At 39.4% G+C, this 23760-nt stretch overlaps 1 protein-coding gene across 1 annotated transcript; it reads left to right on the top strand.

The window, feature by feature from the left end:
• Positions 1–5762: 5762 nt before the first annotated feature.
• Positions 5763–23677, top strand: LOC115758006. The gene is made up of 4 exons (XM_030698503.1): positions 5763–6259; positions 21209–22415; positions 22751–22932; positions 23001–23677. The coding sequence occupies exons 1-4, from the start codon at positions 6011–6013 to the stop codon at positions 23112–23114; spliced, it is 1752 nt and encodes a 583-aa protein (XP_030554363.1). The 5' UTR covers positions 5763–6010; the 3' UTR covers positions 23115–23677.
• The last annotated feature ends 83 nt before the right edge of the window (positions 23678–23760 follow it).

A 23760-nucleotide genomic window follows, 5' to 3' on the forward strand; every position in this document is an offset into this window, starting at 1 on the left:
ACAGATACAGATACATTCACAGCCAAAAGATACAGCTTCATTTACAGTTAACAGTTGCCGCAATTTGCGCCTCTTTCATTGGCTGGCCAGGTATATACATGTGTGCGTGTGTGTGCGTGTGTGTGTGTGTGTGCTTGGTGTTTATGTACAAGATTCGTGCCAGCTATCGGCTTAATATGGAGGCACTCGTTTATGTATCTGTATCTCAGGGCGTGGCATGGGTGTGCTAAGTAACATTTCGCTTGGCTCGAAAGCAGGTCAAATGTTAAGTAACTCAAGCCAAAAGGAATTAAGTGAAAGCACGAAATGCTTTTAGCAAATTTCAGCTGAGTTATTCAAGAGCTACAGCTTTGGATCTATACACAAAATATACATACTAAATTTAGTACAAGGCAATAAATATTAAAGTCGCTGTTAGTTTGCAGCGTCAGACGCTTCTTATCTATTAGTTCGTTCATAAAATGTTATTTACCTTTACCCTTAGGAACTTTTTGATAAAATATGTACACAAAACTAAGGCAAAATATTATATTAAATCTCCGATAAAGTGACCATGGAGGCGATGTATAATTTAAAGTATGCCTAAAATGTTTTTAAAGTGACCTTGGAATAGTTCTCATTCCCAACAGTTTGCCATAATAGAGTAATACTACACAAAAACAACTTATTCATAGAATATTTTTATAGCCTGAACCCATTAAATATGGCTTAAAAGGGAATCATGGTTTTGTGCAAATGTATATGGAACAGGGAGAAGCAAGCATCTCTGACCCCATAAAGTATATATATTCTAGATCAGCATCAAGAGCCGAGACGATCGATTCGTCCTTCCGTCTGTCCGATTGTCCGTATGTATGTATGTGCGTAGAACAGCAGGAGAAATTTTGAACATAGATCGTCCTTGCCCCCGCGCAGCACGAGTTCGTTGCCGATAACCGATAACTTGACTCGATTCCAAGCAATCGATTAAAATCTATATTGAAATCCTATTTTTTAAGCATATCTCTAAAATTTTAAGAGCCAGTCACCAAATTTGACAGCTAGCTTCTGGAATAGTATATACAAATCAAGTTTCTAAAACCTAAGTTTCTAAAACCTACAAGAAGGTTCAGTGTATCTCCTATTCCCTTAATTGTTTCCATTACAATCTAAAGAAAAAGATGAAGTGTCTGATAAAGTAACCATGGATCTGAGGGACCTATTCAATTTTAACCGAGCAAAGATCAGTTTTTAAATTCGAATAGCTTGCACTCTTACCAGCTCATAATAATGTTTTATCACTCGGAGTTAACTGACCAGGGAGGTGCTTTACTAATTTTTCTAATAATAAAGCAGGTTATGACATAAAAATGAAATATAAGACAATGAACTAGTTTAGGTTATTTATTATATTGAATAATAAATCAAAAAGAGTCGCCGATAAAGTGACCTTTGACAATCTACATCTCTACACAATCTACACATTCTTATATCCTATTTACTTTAGGCAAAGCGACCATAGAGTACTAGCAAAAGGACTATTTATTGGACAATTTATTTTGCCCGAGTTACAGAGATTTCTTTCCTGAATATCTGAACATGCCGTTTCACTGCCCTCCCACAAAATCATTTCCCATTTGAGAATCATGTCTCAAGGCAATAATAATATTTACATCAATTAAGAATTATTATTATATTACCACAGCAATTAATCTGCACACGATCTCAAACATATCCATAACACACGCTCCGATCCCTTGGCTCCTTTTCTCCTACTCTCCCTCCGCTTGCGATCAATGGAATTCCCTTGGATTCGAACGTGCCGCGAGTGCGTTATGTAAATCGATATCGATATGGTGAAGTATCGCGCAATTGATTGATTGCCATTCAGGACATGCAGCACCAAACGCAGCAGCGAAACAACAATAAAGGACTCAGGACGCAGCACACAGAACACGAATTTCCAGCGCGTTTGGTTTTATTTTTATTTGTATTGTTTTTTTTTTTTTAATTCGGGGTTGGCATTTGCGGGCGGTTTGTTTTTGTGCGCAATTTATAAAGTTGCTGACACAATAATAGCAGCCAGGATAGCGCGAGGATCACGGTTTGAACAAGCCAAACGGAGCCAGGACCAAGGCAATACAAGGCACCAAGGCACCTCCGCCTTTAATTCTCGCGAAAAATTAAAAAGGAGCTGCAGCCCAAAAGTATTGTATTACCAGCTAGAGACGACAGAGACAGAGTCCCAAGTTTGGTCGCCTTGATAAGACCCCAAGGCTACATAAAAGGTCCTTAAAGACAATAGGGAGCCACAGCGTTTCAAGCAAAAGCATTTCCTTGTCCCTGGCTGGCTCTGCGCCTTATTCTCAATTCCTTATCACAGCGAAAAGATCAAATTTCAAGAGAGTAAGAGCAAGAGCTCAAGATCGCTGGGAAAGGATGTGCACATCTTATTGGACTGAGTGAAAAAAAAAAACAAACTTAACTGAGTACCCAAAAGCTTTTGTAGGCGGTGCAGAAGTCAATGTATGGTTTATCAAGAGGCGGACTCGTGTGTTTTACCTAAACATCTCGAAAATGCATTGATTATGATTATTTTTAACAAATTTACAGCTACAATTTTTTAACATTACTTCGCCTGTTTTTCCTACCCGTATCCTCCAATACATCCTCGAGTATTCCAATCGATTGTACTTCATTTATTTTCTGCTGTTAGATCTTTCATTGACACTTAAAATTGGAGCATATGAATTTATAGGACTTTTATGCAATGGCAAGTTCGAACCAGCTTGGCTCAAACCCACCTTTTTCGCCAATTATTGGGCTGCATTAGTTTATATTATTCCTTGACTCCTAAAGCAACTCCGTTTAAAGCAACTCAGTTCATATGACTTTTATTGATAGTCATAGGAAATTGAGTTCGAGAATTAGTTTCGAACCAGCTTGATTCAAACCTGCCTTTATTCGCCTTGTATTCGCCTGCATTAGTTTATATTATTTAATAGTTCCTTATCTTTTCAATTGTCATTTAGGAGCATGTGAATTTATATGACAGTTACGCATAGCTAAAAATATTTCACAATATCTGGTTCGAACCGGCTTGGTTCAAACCCGATGTCGTCGCTTTATATGGGGCTGCATCAGTTAATATTATTGGATGGTTCCTAAACTTCTCCATTGCCACATTAGCATTTCTATGACCCTCATGAATAGTTACAAAAACTTTGGGAATACCAGGTTTGAACCAGCTTGCTTCATTTTCATTCATTTTATGAGGCTGCATTAGTTAATATTTTTTCATGTTTCGAAAACTCAGCAGCTTACTTGCCGTCCTCTTTAAATCAGCCACAGCCTTTGGTAATCGCAAACTCAGGCTTTAAAAGTATCTGCAGAATTGCTCAGGCTGATTCTCAGCATTGCTGCAGGGCTCGGCTGACACTTGACCAGAAGCTGGGAGTTCGAGTCAATGGACGCTATATGGATCGGTGGCATTTGGGTATTACATAAGCTGGAACTTACACGAATGATGACCAGAGCTGGGACAGTGGCTGCCGGATAAACGATTCGGCAGAACTGAAGACCTTCATTAAATTTTGAGCCAGAATTTTGTGGTAACTTGTTCTACGCTCGCCTTTAATGACCCAAACACACACATACGCACAATCTTACAGTTGGCTGGAATGAGGGGGGGAGAGAAATTTCACAATTTTGCTTGGGTCTTTTAGTGGCCCTGGCGCTGTGTCCAGATCCAAGAGCCAAGTGCGTTTTGACCTCTTGGCGCGTACGTGCCTGGCCTCAGAGTGTGACAAACTGGTTCAAGTGGTTATTGCTGTTGTTGTTGTTGTTGTTTTTATGACTTAATGCCGCGCACGCCGCGCAATTTCAATTACAGGCCAAAGAAGTTGTCGCTAGTTACAAACTATATACAACACACACACGCACACACACATATTAGGAACCAGCCAGCCGACACTTTCATTAGGCTGATGCTCCACAGCCGTCAAATTGCTGCACGCGCCCTCAACTGGTAGCTGCCCCCGCGGTCCAGGTGCCAAAAAATGGGACGCATTATTTATGAAACAGAGGAAACAGCGACAAAAAAAATTGAGTGAAGAGTGAAGCTTGGTTAGCAATGCTGCGCGACGGGAAGACACCCTGTACGTAGCGGCAGCGGCTAGACCTTGTCGAGTCACCCTGTTCAACGCTAAATAATATTTTTAAATATTATTAATTTTGAGGAATTTGTCCAAAAAGCGGGTATTCAATAAGGGAACTGGGGTCTATGATCTATAATCTTGATCTATGTTTGCGTCGGGCGAATCTTAATACTTAATTTTTACTCTATAGCAGAAAATCGATATTTATCGGTTTTGGGGCAAAAACATGAACAAAATTTATCTGAGATAAGAGGAATTATAAAAAAATAAGCTAAAAATTAATATTTAACACAGTCCCAGTGTGTAATACAATAAAATAATCAATAAATTTAATATTTAATTGAATATATAAATAATACTTATGTGCTTAAAGAAAGGCTGAAAATCGATATTTATGGGGAATATCTCCTGAAGCTTGTTCGCCAATCTTATTTCTAAATGCCTCTAGCCTTAAAGTGGCTAAGAACAGCACGTCCCTACAGACGGATGGACATATGTACGGACGGACGGACAGACAGGTGGGCATGAATAGCTCGCCCCTTTTGTTGCAGTTGATTATGAAAATATATATATATATATATATCATATGGGTTCGCCTCTAACACACAAAGGCCCAACGCGAATATGCCCGTTTGAGGCGCCTTCAATGGGCACAGAGTATTATAAAGGCAGGTAACTGGACTATGAGCATTGCCTCCAAACAAACCTAGGCACGTGTCGGTCTTTATGATTTCTGTCCCGTGCTTGTTGCTGTTGTCATTGTTCTGCTTCTTATTTTTTTTTCTGCTGGTTACATGCATTTTTGATGTTTTGCCGCAGCCACCGAAGCGAGCTTTGAATTTAATCAAGCGCCACGCGAAAAGAGTTGGCAATATGCACAGCAAAACAAGTGCAAGAGAATTAAATGCATTTTTCATATATAGATATCCGAGCTAAGACAGCAAAAAATCCCAACTAGACCATTTAAAGCAGGCGCAAATCAGATTGCAGTCGGGCTTGTTCACGTTGTATATATATGATTAGTACAAGATTTAAACATACCTTATTGTCGAAACGCTTAAATAGAATACACACTTAAGAATGCACATAAAGGACTCAATGAATTTAACACTTTTACAACATATTTTACACTCACACAACACGAAAACTTAATTAAAGCCTTAAAAATTTGCGCCATTTTCCAAAACAGCTGATTTTAGAACAGTGTAACCGTAAATCTAGCATAATACATCGATATATTTAAACAGTGCGCTGAGAGGCGCACCACTGCGTTAACAGCCTCCAATTCGCGTTATTGAATTAACATGCGCACCTATGCGTTAACATATTATGTTAATATAAATGCGCTGGCTGCTAGCTTTGTAAAATGCAAAATAACAATAATACTGCCCTGTGTAAAATACACTTAGTTAACTTAATAGGACGAAATTAATATAATAAAAGCTATTCGCGTTATATTAGCATAAAACTGTTTAATTTATCACAACAGCAAGTTAACATACCGGAATTGCCGGTCTGGCAGTTAGCATAGTGTTTAGCAGCGTGATGTTGGCTGCACAACGTTTTGCAAAGTATCGGGCAATTCGATAATCGAACACTTCATTCGAAAATATAACATTGAACGGGACGGACGCTAAAATGCTGAACTGAGCTAGTTGTGGGTGTTTTATTAGTGATTTTGTACGCGCCCGCGCCGCTTCAGCCAAAACGCAAAAGAGGACGAACTAGGAAGTCACGCGCAAAACCAGAAACGATAATAAATAATATCACACGCAAAATACAAACGTGCAATTTTCATTTCGAAGTTGTTAAGTTGAAAAGCAGTTAACGTTACCGTTAAACAACAATAGCAACAACAAAAATCAAAACTAATCATGATGATCTCGTGCAATTGCTTGAATTTTAATGCCACCTCGCCGCAGCTGCAGCGCAGCCTGAGCACTGGTGCAGGCTCCGGAGGGGCTGGCAATGCCAACAGCAATAATAATAATAATCATAATAACAACAATAGCAGCGCAGGAGCCGGCGAGGCTGCGCTGCCAGCGCTGCTTTCGCAGAAATTTGTGCAAACCCTGCCAAGGGATTTTATCTACCACAGCATTTTTATGGATTTCTTCAAGCATGTAAGTGTAACAGCATTTATTTATTTAAATGTAACATAAACATGCATACGCATGTGCCTATGTGTGTATTTTAATAATTTTAAGCGTTTTATCGCATTGTGCTTTATGCGCAGCGTAACCATTTTCCACGCAGCATAGGGCCCAACTACATATGTATGCTGTGCACGTGTGCGTGTGTGTGTGTGTGTGTATGTATTATCGTTCTTTATGCTTTGTGTGCCGGCCCCGAACGCTGCTGCGGCCGCTTCCTCCGCTGTTTTCTGCCTATTCTTGACACACACACACACAGTCGCATAGATATGTATGCGATAGTGAAGCAGCGTGCGAGGAGCAGAAAAACAAAATAGGGTCATTCATGAGCACATACGAACAAAATTACTGCGCCTTTTGTTGTTACTTGCCTGAGAAATTGCCTTTTCCTTTTGCCTGACAATTGGTACATTTTTTGGTTTGTTGGTGTATTTAAGGCACAGTTAACTTTGTGTGTGTGTGCACTGCTTGATTTTAGCCTACACCTGTTTTGCCTACTCCTTCGCCAGAGACACCCTGTATGCCCTCTCTGCCTGCCTGTTTTTCTTTACTTGTGTATTTTTGTTTTTGTATTCTGTATTTCCATTTTTAACCGATCGCTTTATTTTTAGTTTTTCCGCTTGCATTCATTTCGGGATGATTTTTATTTATGACTTGCATTACATTTGTATGATTTATGCCTCTTCCCGCACACCCTGTGCCTTTACAACCACGCCCACTTCATGCCAACTTTGCATAATTTGATAGAATTTTAGACTTTTTACCTACTGTAATGTCATGCGGGGGTCAATTGATGCCAACCAGAACATTTCGTACTTATTTATTTAAACGTCGCTCATTTGTTGTTCAGTTTTGTTTTCAGATCTTTCAGATAGATTATTTCTATAATTCTTATTTTGAACTTAGCAAGTGACTCAATTCTGTGTGATATATAGGCATATAAAGAAAATATCTGTTATTTCTATATACCACATATTTGTATTTTAGAATGATATCTTAGATAGTTAGGAACCCGCCTGAACAACCAAAAAGGTTTTCAAAGCCGATTCTTATTTACATTAAATTCTATATACAAACTTGTCAAGAGTATGGGACATTTCAAGTAAACATGAAATACGACATTTATAAGCTAAATCGTATGACTGGGAATTTTGTTAGGAATCAAGAAATGTAGAAGTAAATGTAGGAAATGAAACCCCGCCAGAAACTGTGATAAACAACAGAAAGTAGTAGAGGGAAAGAAAGCGCGAGTTAAATCGAAAGATATTACAAATGTTCAATGTACAAAACAAACTGAAAAGGGACTATTCAATAATAAAAATGTCGTGCATAACTAGCATATTTTGGAAATACCCAATAGATGGGAACAGCTGTCAGATCTATATAAGAACTATATTTGTATTAAATTATAATTCCATAACGTAATGTTAACTAGTAAAACAAATACAGTTTTCATGAATTATAATGTTCTACGATCTGGAATCAACTCTGAATAAGAAAAGTTCTTAAAATTTCGCGATCGGAATTATCAACCTAAATGTCATATGTGGATATATGTATAGTCAAATGATGTCGCTTGAATATCTTAACTCGATTATTTTCGCGATGACTCGGCTGAAATATAAAAACAAAAAAATGTAACAAAAAAAAGCAAATACTTTCATACAAGACGAGACACGCGTATCTGTATCTGTGTGTGTGTGTGTGTGTGTGTGTGCGTGTGTGTGTGCGTGTGTCGTTTTTCAAGGTTAAATCAAACAACAGCTGTAGTCGCTCAGTTTCTGTTTCTCTGTTTTGGTCTTTCGCTGTTCCCGGGGCCGGCTGCACGTGTCACAGTTTGACAGGCTCGCTGCTGCCCACTCTATGCAGTGACGCTCAAACTTTGACAGAAGCGAAGCTTCAATTACAATTTCGGCATGCATATGTTAAGCAGCTGCTGGCCACACCCATTGCGCAAGCGACTTACCCCCTCCCTCCTCTCCCTCCAAGGCACACATACACGCGCCTCTCTTGTGGGTTTGCATTATGCGTTTATTTTAATGGAAATTGAATTGTTATGCATTATTATTATTGTTTTGTTTTTGTTGCGGTCTGAAAATCGTGCAAAAGTTCTTATTGTTATTGTTGTTGTTGTTGTTGCTGTTGCTGTTGCTTTGCACCCACTTGAAAAGCGCTGAGGCGTACAACAACAACAACAACAACAACACTAACAACAGCAACGCGCGCTTGGCAAATAGACCAAAAGTGTTATTTTGAATAATTCAAAGCGCAAAACAAAAAAAGCTGTATATATTTATAAAAAGCGAGTATTCAAATACATATCGGCACATATGTGGATATATATGTATATGTGTGCATACATAAATATGTATTTTCTCTCTATATAGCGAGCCCAAAACGGAACGCTTTTAGAATAAATTACGAAACTGACGACAAACACAAGCGAAGCAAAGAAGGAAGGCAGCAGCCGAAAAAAAAAAAAACAGAAACAAGAACAACAACAACAGCGGCAGCAGCAGTAGCAGCAGCAGAGAGGCAGAGGCAGAGAAAAAACTTGTTTATACATTTTGTTGTATAAACAAGTTTTCGAGATTTCCAAATGCGACCAATGGCCAGCGGGGCAGAGGAGCGAACAGCTCGTCATATGTAGGGCAGGGTGTAGGACAGACCAGGCGCTTGCCCGCAGCGCAGCACAAAGCAGTTGACAAGCAGCTTCTTGAACAGCCCCCCCCCCCTCCTCCCTCCCCCCTGCGCACGCCATCAGCTTGCCTTACAGTATTGATGCGTAGGCCTCCGTTTGTTCAAAACGCGGTTATAAACAAGGCTATTTAAGATTGAAATGCGGCACATCTATTGCATTGCATTCATTTATTGGGCGGCAATAAAAAATTAATTTAATTTTACACTTAACTAAACGAAACAAACAAATGTAAGCGCAGCAGAAGCTGAGCCCTTTAACTGCTGCTAACAGCTGTTAGCTGTTGTTGTTACCGCAAGCAGCTTAACAGGCGCAACTTGGCTGTTAATGCTTGTTCTTTCTAGCTTGCGCGCTTAAGCTAAACTAACTTACCTAAGTTAACAGCAGGTTGGGCTAAGGAATGCACTCTGTTATTAAGAGCTTTGAGATAAAATAAACGATTGCTGTCAAGCTGTTTGCACAGCTGTCAATATGTCGCTGCTGTTGCCGGCAAGCGCAGCTTAACATCATGCAAACATACACACACACACACACACGCGCAACTCTTATCAATATTAGTTAGTCCAGTCGCAACACTTAACACCCAAAGCGTGCGCCCACATGGAAAAACAAAACTCACACTATAGTCGCTTTTCTAGGTTATCAAACGGTAAAAACAACAGCAGCAGCAACAGAAACAACAACAAGGCGCTTTGCTGCTGCTGTTGCTGACGTCGCGTCGCGTCGCTTGGTTCGTGTTTTAATTGATTTATTTATGATTAGATTCATAATTTTTTTTTAAATAATCTTTTGTGCCTTTTTTTTTTTAAATATCTGTATTGTCTCTTCGTCGGCTGCTGCTGCTGCTTAGCATTCAGTTATTCGCCGCACCTGCAGGCGGCGAATTTATTTTCGCTGTATGTAAAAAATGTGTAGCGACATTTTAATTAGCATGACAAAACGCTGTGAAATAATGTATTTCAATTGAGCGAAAACAAGTTTTCATATAACAATAACAACAAAAATAAAGATATTAAGATTTAAATGTGATAAATGTATATATATTTCTCATATGCATAATTAGTGTATTTATAGATCGGCTTACGAAACCAAGAAACCCATTTTAAAACACAAGCTGCCCACTTAAAAGTCAATCAATCAATGTGCGCGAGAGAGAGAGAGAGGGAGAGAGAGACAGCGCGATTTATGTTAGATGCAGTGCAATGCAAAGCTCTAAAAATAGTTATTATCAAATCGAGTGTAAGAAGTGCTGCGCAAAACAAAATAGTAAAATGATAAGTGCGAATGAATGAAAGAAAAGGGAGTTAAAGAAAACTGTATTTTTTTTGTCGCAGCTGCTGTTATCAGCGGTTGTAAACTGCAAAGCTCAGTGGCTGTCAAACCAACACTAAGAAACGATTGCATGCACTTAAAACTGCACGTATAATAGCTGCCAAACTGTACGTTATGTGTCTAAGCAGTGCGACTCAAACTGTATCTTATCTCTATAAAATATATTGTCGCTCTCAAACTGTATACTGTATGGCTTTTTAATTGCACTGATTGAATTGATTATCTCTACATATGCATATATGTATATTTTTTTAATCAGAATTAATATACTGCACGCTTATGCGATAAACAGCTTTTAGAGATTCTGAATGACTTGCGAGCAGTTCAAATGTGTTTGCAAGGGTGTTTAATCCCAAGTGAACTGTTCATTTTTTATAATGAAACTGTTAATTAAAACCAAATGAATTTTATTAAAGTTAGTTAAAAAGTCCACCTTGCGTCGATGACACACTGTTTAGATTTTTAAAGCGTCTGTTAACGATAACACGCTGCATTTTTTGAAAATTGCTTGCTAAGCTTTAAGCGCAACCACAAATAAACAAAATAACACTATAAAAAACGCAAAATTACAATTCGCAGCGCACTAGGTCAAAGTTTGACAGTCACTGCCCACAAATGTTACTGTAAGAAAGCAGCGGGCTGTTTCTCTCTCGCTCGTTCTGTCTCGTTCTAGCAGCCCAGCGCGTGTCGCTTAATTGAAAACCAATGTTAATCTTTAACAAATATAACCTTGAAGGCAGCAGCAGCAACAGCAGCAACAACAACTGTCCAATATTGCCATATTGTTTTAATGAGCGTTAAACGCACGCTGTTAAACTTTTAACCTCTTAACAGACCTCGCAGCGACAGCAGCCATTGACCACATGCACCGAGTGGCCATTTTACCAGTGCTGCCAATTTGCATGTAAACAAAACTATAAATTCACAAATGTCTAAAAATAAACCGTACAACAACAACAATCGCAAAACGAATAGAAAATGAAAACACCTTTTGGCTCAGCGTAGCTTTTTTTCGAATACTTTTACGAGAAATTTGTCTTTTCACGCTCGCTTCAATTTGCGCGCGTGCGTGTGTGTGTGTAAGGGGTGATTTCAAAGAGAGGGTCGCTTCGCTTCCCCTCTGCCGCACACAAATGCCTGCCTGCTCGCATAAATATTTACTAACAATGGCGCTGAATTTGTGTCAAATGTGCGGCCTGAGATTTGTTTGCTGCAAATAAACATAAAACAACGCTGAACAAACACACGCACACACACACACACATGCATAAAGTGCACCTAGAATTACACACATACACATACACACACAACAGTATTTACATAAACGACAGCTTCAGTATAATGGCGCAGCTGTTAAACTTTAGCTGTTGCTTAACAGTGGCTTAGCTGCAACAAAATAACAGCGCCTAAACATAACAGCTGTTAAAGAGGGCTTGTCTTGTCTTTTGCATTTTATATTTTGTATTTATTTAAAGACGCACAAATAAATATTTAATAAGACAAGAAGAAACTATAAATAGCCGAGCTTATCAAATTAGTTAGCCACCGAAAAAAAAATAATAGCTTAAAGCAAATGTCAATGCGATAAGCAGACCCCAAAAGATGATCTCATATTATAAACTAACAATTAACTGCAGACGACGACAAAGCACAGTCAGACATACAAGCACGCACGCACACACAGACACATACACACACACATCGCGCAATTTCGCCGCTGTTTGTACATTTAATTTGAGTTACACACACACACACACACACACACACCTAGTTCTGTATGCGTGTGTGTCTGTTAAAGATATGGCCATAGGCCCGACTCGCTAAACAAACAACGCACGTCAAACGAAAATTGTTTGTCAAAGTTTTTAGATAACGCGCCCGGCCCGTTGACCCGGCACGCCCCCCGCCTATCTAGGTGAGACAATAAAAAGAAGAAAGAAAAAAAAAACAACAAGTAAAAGCCGATCGCCGGCGAGTCTGCCCAACTAGAAGTTACCCTGTTACCCAGCTACAAATTCCGTATCTTGTTCCACCTCCCTTTATAAATTTACCCTATGAGCGCCCGAGCGTTAGGATATTTTTACTGGGTATTTTAAAAATGACAAAGAAATGTGTAAAAATCAAGTAAATACCTCCAAAATTTAGGTAGCTATCAAAAAACGATAAACTTGGACTCAGAAAATATAGCCCATTTATCTAATTTTCAATTTGTACAGGGTATACAAACCGGACCCGGTCCGCAGCCGGTGTGTAAACATTGTTGCGCTTAATTCACTGTTATGAGCGCGTCTACATGGCACCAGGTCTATGGGCTTTAGCTTTTATTATACACACTCAATATATACTTACCGTATAAGTATACCCTGTGTATACACACATGCATATACATATATGCCTAATCAGACGTCATAAAGGCATTAGAACCTCGGGCCCTGCACACACGTGTGCACGTTTTAGCTAAGCAAACGGACGACCCTTATTAGTAAATAACTATGTAAACACTTAATCATAGATTGGATCCAGGAGCCATTGGCTGACTTACCCAGCAGACTGGGTCTGAGTTGTTTGGGTTTACGGCTTATCAGATTTTTGTTCATTTGTTTTGAAACGACATTGAAAGGCTACACAAACATAGACTGCACCTTGATAAGAAGCGCGAATCAAATGTAGAGAGAGAGAGAGAGTGAGTGGGAGAGATGGGAATATCAGCAAAGCCATGACTCAAATAATATTACTCAACTATTGGCAATTCTTGCACTTCGATCGGAGCATTATATGTTGATGTGATATTTTAAACAATTCATAATAACGAAAATTGATTAGAAACCAGAAAATTATATTCCATCCAGGAACCATTACCCTATGGTATCCTAAAAAGTTCTATCGTTTTGGAAGTATGAAGCTTACCACGCTGTCGAGTCTAATTAAGTTCTAACTAGTTTAGAACTTTCATCTTCTTTCATCTGAAAACCATATATCTAAAAATCTGAGATATTTCTCGAATAAATTTTGAATCTCAGAAACTTGCACAACTTGTTCCCAGGAACATTCATTATGTTAGATCTCAAAGTCTTATTTTCTGCTAGCCAATTGAGTCTAGAAAACTTTCCTGCTTAACAGAAAACTTCGGTACATAAGGGTTTCAGGTAAAATCTGTTCATCTTTTGAGATCTCGAAAACTGTCTATTACATATCTATATCTCAGAAACTACAAACCCATTAAATCTGAATGTTTGAAACTGTTTTATTTCAAAACTTTCAGAAAGTATTCTGGTATCATCCAAAACTAAAGTAAAAGTAAAAGTTGAACTCTGTTAAACAAAAAAGGAATAATCAAAATTATACCATAAATATTAATAAGAAGTTTCCCTGGCATAAGCTACAGTAAAGCACCCATATAAGCCACACTCAAATGTGCCATATCGCACAAAGAAGACAGAATAATCCTGTTGGCCTGGTCAAAGCTTTGTCAACTCGGGCCAAACATCTATGTTGAACAAGTTGTGTCATTAACAACATGTAAACTCAAGTTAATATGTGCGTGTGTGTGAGTGTGTGTGTGAGAGTGTGAGTCATCATGTAAGGAATAAAAGTATCAAACTGAAGACAAAACCAAAAGCCAATGGAAAATTTTTGCTGAGCACCCGGCACCAAAATAGCAAAAACAGGCAGCAAAAAAAAAAAAAGAACAGCAAAAACAAGCGAGTGAAGAGAAAAAAAAAAACGGAAAAGAATCGGAATCCGAATTGGCGATTCGTTCGTAATCCAAAGAGAGGCAGCCGAACAGGCCCGCCACGCCTACCGCACGCGTAAAGCCCTGGGCCCCAGCTGTCTAAAATTGTTGTTTATGATAATGGCCGAACGACGACGACGACGACGACGACGTATCTGGGCAAAATGTGTTTGCGCTTTCCGAAAAAAGAAAAAAATAAACGCAAGGCAGAAAATCAACAAAACACACCGACCAGCTGAAGAAGAGGAAGACAACGAAAGAGCGAGGGAAAGGGCGAGAGAGAGAGGGAAAAAATAATACAGCAAAAAATGGTATTATTTGTGAGCGACGGGGCCGAACTAAGTCGCGCCCCGAGCCGAAAGCAAAGCGAAACGAAAAACAAAAAAAAAAAAGCAAAGAAAAGAAAAAAGTCTTACAAAAAGCTGAGCAAAATCTATAAAAGATTATTTTCGTAGTTTCTTTTGTGCGTTGATTTGTTTACAACTTATTTTCTTTTTTGGCTAATGAAAAGAAACGAAGCGAACCGAGTTATCACAGTGCAATTAAAACAAAAACATGTAAGAATCCAACAAAAATAGAATTAGAAAAACAAAACAAAAGGCAAATGCGTCAAGAGTGAAAGAGCAAGAGAGCGAGAGGGCGGGATAGGGCGACAGATAAACAATAGAAATGGATCCAACAACATTTTCATTGTCGCAAGGCGCGCCAAGCGTTAATCATGAGCCTGTTGACGACTGGGGCCATGCAACAAGTTGACAAGCCAAAAGATGCTACTTAGTTGCGGCCTGTGGCACGCTGTTACAAAGTAGCATAACTATGGGTAGAAGCCATGTTACGAGAGTGCTGTTAAGTGATCAACAGTTAAACGTACAGTACAGCAAAAATTGCTGTAAATGCACTATGTTAATCAGCAGCCAACATTTGCAGCGCTCTGTAAGCAATATGCTAAACCAATGAGCGTTACAGTTTAATGTGCTTTACCGTTAATGCACTCTGTTTATGTACAGCTAAATCTCTGTTGCAGCTCTTCGCAGCGGTCTGTAAGCTATATGTACACAAACAGCACTCTGTTACGGAAAACCAATTCGCATGTGCTTTACCGTAAATGCACTCTGTTAATATAAAGCTAACCGCTGTAAGTAACTACTGTCGCTTTTAGAAGCTGTCTGTAAGCAACATGTACAAATACAGCTATCTGTTGCGAAAATGGTTTTATACAGTTTAATTTGCATGTTTTTGTTTTGACGTCGCGCACAGCTAATGAAAATGCTGCGGATTTGACATTCTGGCCCAGTCTGGGAACCACTTAGTAAACTAACGCCATGCATATAATTAATGGCGGGGCAATCAATTATATTTGAAACAAACAACATTATTATTAACAACAACAACCTCCATAAACTACAATATAAATTATGCAAAATGTGCAAATTATTATTTGAAGTTGTTTTATTTTTATGGCAAATGCTCAACAGTCGCCCATTGCATTTCGTTGTTGCATAAGCAGCAGGCGAGCTGTTAAAAATTGTGCTCAGCAGACTGGCAAACGGGGTCCACGTGCCGGGGGAGGTGGCCACAGCCAGACAGTCTGATATGAATTACAATTGGTTTGTTTTTTTATTTATTTGTTTAGCCATTTTCAAGTGCAACACAGTCTGGGATACATTGAATGGTAGTTCAGTCTGCTTGCAGCTTGAGAGATATGTTATCTTAGGAACTAGACATGTTTACAGTATGAAGCGCATTGTTTGTGCTAAGCTGCTGTTAGCTTATGTTGTGCTTATTGTCTATTGATGTGCATTAAGCATGTCCTACCTCAGCTGCTGTAACTAGTATGTTAATAAAATGTAAACACTGCTGCTGTTAGTGCGCTTAGAAATTTATTGGACAAGCGGCGCGTGTAAGCAAGAAACTGTTGCTGAAGCACATGTAGCGTAAGCGGCAGCTTACAGCGCTCTGCAAAAATGTTAAGCTTGTATTTAACAGTATACCGCTGTAAGAGCTTTAACATCTGCCGCTGCTGCCAGTGCTCTGTTATTAAACGCTGTTGGCGAAAAAGTCAGCTGTTCAGCATTTGTCATGCCTTGCAATTTGCATTAAAACGTTTTCAGTTCTTCCATATTTTTTTTTTTTATTGATTTCCGATATTCCTTGTCAGCTGCTGCCTGTCGTTACGTGCGCGTCAGCACGTTTCTTCCGTTTTCGCCTCGGCAGAGGTAGAGGCGGGCGAAAAAAAAAAAAAAAATTGTTGAAGAAAAACATGCGATGTTTTATTTATTATTTTGTATGAGTCGATTAGCATGCTTTTTGTTTTTGGCATAAAGCAAATACGATTAATCAAATGAGCCATAAATATACACACAAACACTTGTATGTGTGTGTGTGTGTGTGTCAATATAAATGGCCATTTAATTAGACGCATGTGCAGGGCGCGGGCACTAGATGGCGCCACATCACATAATTAGCAGCGACAGCGACCGCATTTAGTTTCAATTAACAAAAAGTCAACAATTGTTATTGCTTTGTGTTAATTAAGCGACAACAACAACAACAACAACAACAGCAACTGTTGACTGTTGCCGCTGCTGGGCTTCAATTGTTATTGCCGCTGCAGGCCCCGTGGAAGTCATTGACATTTTGCACATTGCAGCAAGATGCGCGTTACAAAATGCTAGTTGCCAACTTGTGCAAATAGACAGCGGTTGGGGGTGGCGAACGGAGGCAGTTGTCTACTCTTAGCAAGTGCGAATAAAAAATATGTCTAAAACGAGTAGCTTGTGAGCTTGTCGAGTGCGCTTGACTACCAGATACCCTGTACAGAGCTAAAAAAGGCATGTTGTCTTGCATCTATCTACTTTTGCGCGCTCTCTCATTCACACTTTTAAAATTAAGTTTTAAATAAGAGTTCTGTTTATCGTTTAATTCTTTGATAATGCTCAGTACTAAAAATTGATGTTTTAATACCAAATATTGAAGCTGTTCCTTTTAAAAAGTATATATTTTGGATGTACGATGAAGTCTCTAATTAGTGAAAGATACTTTGAGCTTTGAGTTATACTACAAATAAAGTGTTTGAAAATCGATATTTATCGTTTTTAAAGAAAGAACAGTTATTTAAAAGTGTAAATAGACTTGAAAAGTGTATGCTTAGGGCACACAAGAACCAGTATACCAAATTTGTGATGTCTCGTGATTCTCCAGAAGGCAGGAAGAGAACTATCAAGGAACAGAGATTCGGTAGTTATCGATTTTGGGGCAATTGAGAGAGTTATCAAAAGTCAACTAAATCTGTCATATGATATACGACAAACTACATGTCTAAATGTGTCTCAAGTTTCTTCACATAAAGACCCCAGTGTACCCACTTCAAAGGAGTGCAGGGTATATTGACACACACAACGTCCGGACTTGCAGGCCCTGTGCCTAGTCGGCGGCGGTTACTATAAAAACCTCGGTAAATAAGACAGCATGGCAAAGCGACAGCAAGAACTGTCTCTAACAATGGCAACAGCTCATAAAACTGCAATTGCAAAGTCTTGGCAAATAACCGCAGCGACAACAGATATGAACCAAGTGGAAGAAGCAGCATGCAAAAACATGGCCAGTAAATTGATATATAGTATATATGAATGGGTTTAAAGGCGCGACAGAAACGCAAATAACAACAATATTATTTGTAATACCCAACAACACTCGCCATTAATGAATGCATTTGCTTTGTTTTTGTACACAGTTCTGTTTGCACCAAAAAAAAAAAAAGAGGAGAAAAAACAGTACATAAAAATAATAAGTGTCTTGGCTGATTAGATATTACAGCACCAAGTAAACAAGTCGTTAAAATTTACATGCGCAACAAATTTTATTTGCGGCATTTAACAACAATCTGCGGCACTCGAGAGTGTGTACACACTGCACAAGAGTGCATGGTCACACTTGAAGGCAATCATTTTGATGCAAAACATGCAAATGTGGGCATATAAATGGAAGACATGTGGAGAACACTATCTTAAGAGAAATTTCCATAATATCTAAATGTAAATTAAGATTTATACCAATTTTAACTTTTAATGTTAAGTTAGCAGAAGTAGAGCTCTGTTAGTTAGCAGTTTTATTTTAAGCTCATTTTAATGAAATGTTAGGATTATTTGCAGCTGTGTGGCAACGCCAGCACAATGTTTAACCCTTAATTGCGGTTCATTAACATGGTATAGTTCCTATTTTGATTCAAAATAAGGTTCGTAGCTACAAAATTGATCAAATTTTAATCAGGTTTGACAACGCCTTGTCTTTAAGTTGATATCAGGATCAAAACTATGAGGTGTGGTAACACTTTTTGGTGTTATTTTTTTTTTGTCAGGTGGCTACTTTGTTGTGCTAACTGCTTGTCAAATAGTTAACAACCAGATAGAGTAATGTTATAATGAGGAGCATCCTTTGATGCCTCACATTTACCTTGACATCATGTTAAAGTGCTTTGTTTATTTGCTTGAATACCTGAAAAACTGGAGCTCAATCAGTTGATTATACTGATATGTATATTACGCCCGGTGACACACACACAAACATTTTGGCACTAGGGTCAATTGCAGTTGGAAATGCGGAAGTGCTACACAAGCGCTTAGATAATGCGAAACACTCTACATAAATGATGAGAATTTACATATATATCAAATATATAAAGCTGACAGCTGTGACATGTTGTTTATTTTATTAATGCATTTAATTTCACCTGATGATGATGATGATGATGATGATGTTGTTGATGTTGATGATAATCTTGTTGCATCTATCTAGTCCACACACAATAAATAGACGAATTGCTGACCAGGGCAGAGCAAAAGCCAGAACCAGACAGAACACATTGTTATTTGATTTGTGTTGACGTTTGCATTTTATACCTTAATTCAATTTAATTTTCGCTCTCTGTCGGTCGATTTGACGGTTAGTTCATTGTCGGGTTATGCATATGCCAGTGAAAGAGGGTTTTGTATTTAAACTGAGTGTCAAATTTAGCATTGCTGTCACACAGCCAACACGTGCTACAGTCCTGAATGCTAATCTGGCCTGTTAAGTGTGGACTATGAAATACCCTGTAACTTTAATATTCCGTTTATATCAAAGTCTTCATAGAAGATCTACATATATCGTTTGGCTCACTTTGGTTTAAAGACTAAAAAAAGGTTTTGGAATAGAAACTAACTCAACGTTATATTTAGTAGAATTTCGATGGACATTTAACAGGGACTAAGTTTAGATTAGTTCTTTAATAACAGCCTTGAGAGAGGAAAACTTTGTGTAAAAGTTATATAGATAGATTTTGATAGAAAATGGGAAAGAACACGAGCTCTTGATAATTTCATTTCTTGTTGTAGGTCTGAAAAAGTAAAGAAAATCACTTTCACCAGCAGGAATTTAGTTTGTTTTTCGATTTAATAATACAAAGAGGATAAAACTTTAGTTGTGATTTCTGGCCTAATAATAGAAGAGTGTAAATAGATACCCTATTGTTCACGACTGCTTACAGGGTATACACATATATAGAGTATGTTTATTTGTAGCCATCAGTGTAATCACAAGACAATTTGAAGCGCTTACGTTAATGCTATCTTTCTGTTTTGTCTGTTTGACAGTATTTTTTGTTTGCCCTACACGAGCATTTTGCTACAATGTTTTTATTTTTATGTACAGGAGAGGGGTATCTGATTCTATTGTGCCAATAATTATGCTGCAAAAAATAACAACAACAACAACAAAAATAGAAAATACAAGTAGTGCTTTTGCTTTTCGGGGCCTACAACATTTTGCCATTGCACTAATTGTTTGTTGTTTACTTGTTTGGTTTTTGGTGTTGTTCAGTTCTGTTCTCTTTTTCTTATTATTACTGTGATAAGCGGCCCAGACAAACGTCGCCCACTTGAGTTGAACATTCTTTGAGACATAATTGACAAATTTGCACTTGAACTACTGTGCGGCTTTTGCCTCAAATACAACTATATATATATACATATATATATATAAATTTTAACAGCTGTCTGGCGTTGCCAACTGCTTCTAAATTGTGTTGCAATTCAAATAAATTATAATTGATTATCGCTGACAAAACTGTCCGCTAATCAGCCATTGACCAGTCGGTAACGACAAGGAAAAATTAAAAAACAAGCCCCTAAGCTCGATAATTAATCAGCAATTATTTATGTACCTTATGCAGATATTTGGCAACACTTCTCGCCATTAACATTTACCTAACATTGCGCAAAGCCTAACAATGCAGAAGTTGGCAACTCTTTGCAATCGATTGGAAAATTGATGGGCGGGCTTTATCTTTTGTTATCGTTATCAAAATCAATGCTAATCGGTTATTGACCACCAAAGACGTTGACAAATTAGTTACAATTAGTTACATTAAAACTGAACCGAATTGAGTAAAGTGTGGTTTAGATGTATACAATAAGCTAAGCAAATCCATATATTTAAATAAATAAATATAGTCCATAACCTGGCTTAGCCAATTAAACTGGCAATAGGCTTTACGATCTGACATCACTTACATTTTCTCGTGTGACATGCAAATTGGTGTTCATTTTGAAAAATAATAAACTTTTTCCTTTCTATGTGATTTTCATGAGTTCAAGTAAGGCTTACAGATTTGCTTGATGTTCTTATGTAAAATTGATATTTCGAATGTACTATAATATGTATATCTTACCCTCACTCTCCGTTTCTGTCACTTGTCTTTCTTTACCTTGTCTCGTATTATTTCATCATAGTTGACTCTTACGTTCTGTCTCCTACTCAATTTCTCGTTCCCTTGTCCCTCCCTTTTTCTTTCTTTCTTTCTCTCGCTTGTCTCACATGACCACTCTCTCTCTCTTTGTCTCTATCTCTCCCTCTCTATCTTTCTCTCTCTCCCTCTCTCTCTCTCTCTCTCTCTGTCTCTACTCCGCCTTATCCCTTTTTTGCTTATTTTCCCTGTCCCTTTTTACCTGCCTCGCGCACTGGCTTCAAATATCGCCCTTCTATGCGATTTTCATGTCTCCAATATTGCAATCAGAGTATTGAGAACAGAATATAGAATTATAGTCTGTTTTACAAAGCCAGTATCCTGTAGCGAGTTACTTTTAACTAATGTATTATCTGTTTCGTTTTTACCTTCTAGGCATATGGGCCCATTCCAGATCTAACCATAAATGCCATCAATCAGCGTGATTTAATATACAGCCTCACTCTGAACGTGGCTGGCCACTGCTGGCAGCTGTGCCTCTGCATCAACTGTAAGGTGGTGCTGTGTGCCAAACGCTTGACGGCCGGCGCTGGCGCCACGCCCACACTCTACCTCATCAACAGCCAGCTGTTGTGCAGCAACGAACAGCTAGCGCTCCGACGCAGCCATAAATCCTATTCGGAGGCCTTTGAGCTGCTAATCATGGATAACGATGATGCTGCGCCAGTTGGTGGAGCAACAGCCGTTGTCAATTTGCCGCCACCGACATCTACAGCATCGTTGACGGGCATTGTCAGCTCCTCGTCCAGCCTGAGCATTGGCTCACTGTCCACCCAGGCGCCGCTCGATGGCCGGCTGCAGCGTTTGCGCCAGCTGCAGGCACATCAGCAGGCGCGACTTCAGTCCGAGATCAACGGGACCAATGAGCGTATCGAACGCTACACGGAGCAGCAGTTCGCGCTGCTGAAGAGCTTTCGCGAGAAGTGCGACCAGGAATGGGCGCTCCTCGCGCGTCAAATACAACAAATACCTGAACAGGATTGCGAGCTGCTCGATCGTGCCATGCCCGTTGCCCTGGAGGTGACGGGCGGCGGCAATGGCTGCATTGGCTATGCTGCCGGACCGGGTGGACGGCGTCGCAATACCATAAGCAGCCGGCGTGAGCTGGGCATGCCTGCCACGCCCACCACACCACTATTGCAACCGCCCAGTTTTTTGCCCTTGACGCAAGATGCGTCGTCGTTGCAGCAGCAGCAGCAGCAACAACAGCAGCCGCTGCCCAGCGCCACCATTTTAACCACGCGCAAAATGTCCAACTTTGATACGCCGCCTGCCACACCAGAAGCCACGCCCATGAGCGTGGGCAACAGCCCCACCTTCAGGCAACAGCAGCAGCAGGCCTCGGCTGTTGCCAACAACACGTTGCTGCTGGCCAAGGCGTCTGCGGCCGCCACGACGAGCGCAGATGATGCCGACGACTGTCTGTTCGATCTGGAGGATGTCGATGGAGTCATCCAGACATCGCCCATCTATCAGCAGCAGCAGCAGCAGCACTATCAACGGCTGCACCAACAGCAGCAGCAGCAGCAACAGCTGCACCATCAGCACGAGGACAACATGAGCGATGCCGACGAGGCGGAAGGTAAGAGCAGCCAGATGCGAGTTAGTGCCATATTTTCCACTCAGATGCAATGAACTTTCTGTAGAGTATAAAACACGTCGCCCCAATTATTGCCTACAGAGATCTTTGCATACATTTTCCGTCCATTCCGCCCAAAGCGTCCAGCTTCACCAAAATTAACTATGTCAAATTGTAGCCGATCAGTTCTTAAATTGATCAATCAGTCATTCATTCAATCATTCAGTTTTATACAAATAAAATAACTTGATTATTATTTCCTTTGTTCTTGTTGACGAGCCCGAATCAGCTCCTAATTTCTTTGTCTATTAACAGATTTAATGATATTTTCTTTACAGATGCCCTCGACTTGGACAGCTCGTTGCCCATAGCGATGAGGGGCGTTGGCGCCAACGGGCGGGGCGTGTCGGCGCATTTGCTCTATGCCCGGAGTCTGCCCGTGGAGATAGCCAACTCGCCGTTGGCGGAACGTGCCAATAACAATAACAATCAGCAGCATGTTCTGCTCGAGGATGACGAGGTGAGTGTGTACAGTAAATATTGGCCAAAGCGAATCTGAATTTAATTTTTGTCTATCGTCCATTGCAGGTTCTGGACAATACTGTGGACATAGCAGCCAGCATTAAGGCCTTGGCCAAGAGCGTGCATGGCGAGGCTGTTTTTGGGGACTTGCCACGCCCCCGTCTGCGCTCCCAGATCTAAATGTTTTGAAACGACAACAACTACGTGAATCAGCGTATTTAATAATTTGTTATAAAAGAAAAAAAAAAAAGGAAAGAAACGCAAGAAAAAACTCAGCTGTTTATTCTAAACTAAATTAGTTTGCTCAACGAAAAACCGAGACACTTGAAGCGCCTTCATCAAGCACACCCAAACACACACACTCACACGCATACTATATATCTTTATAAAACCCACACATACACATACATACATGCATATGCACCCTAACATTTAGTTAAGCAACAAAAAGTTTAAGTAATTTCATGTAATTTCCCTACACCCTTTTTTTCTTGCTTTATTTTTTTAAGTGAAAAATTCGTGCTCTTCCGTTTGGATTAGCGAATTGTGAAATGTGTATTTTCTTTTTTTTTCCTTCTTCTACGTACGAAAAGTGTTCGGCATTGTCCGCCGTCACATTTGGAATTAATTAATTAACTGATGATGTTGTTAGTTTATACAATGAATTAATTATATATCTCGATGCATACAATACAAATACAAAACATACAAATACAAAATGCACACGACCAACCAACGTGTAAAACTGCAAACATAAAATGCCACAAAGTTTTCTTTTATTTCAATTCAAGTGTTTCTCGACCCAATTACTTAGATAGATAATAGG

This window comes from Drosophila novamexicana, unplaced genomic scaffold, assembly GCF_003285875.2.
Source record: "Drosophila novamexicana strain 15010-1031.04,08,12 unplaced genomic scaffold, DnovRS2.1 tig00000121-arrow-pilon, whole genome shotgun sequence".
NCBI classification, from domain to species: domain Eukaryota; kingdom Metazoa; phylum Arthropoda; class Insecta; order Diptera; family Drosophilidae; genus Drosophila; species Drosophila novamexicana.

Coding starts and splice junctions, on each gene's coding strand:
- LOC115758006 (XM_030698503.1), top strand. CDS start 6,011: ATGATGATCTCGTGCAATTGCTTGAATTTTAATGCCACCTCGCCGCAG. Junction 22,416..22,750: donor CGATGCCGACGAGGCGGAAG/GTAAGAGCAGCC, acceptor TTTTCTTTACAG/ATGCCCTCGACTTGGACAGC. Junction 22,933..23,000: donor TTCTGCTCGAGGATGACGAG/GTGAGTGTGTAC, acceptor CGTCCATTGCAG/GTTCTGGACAATACTGTGGA.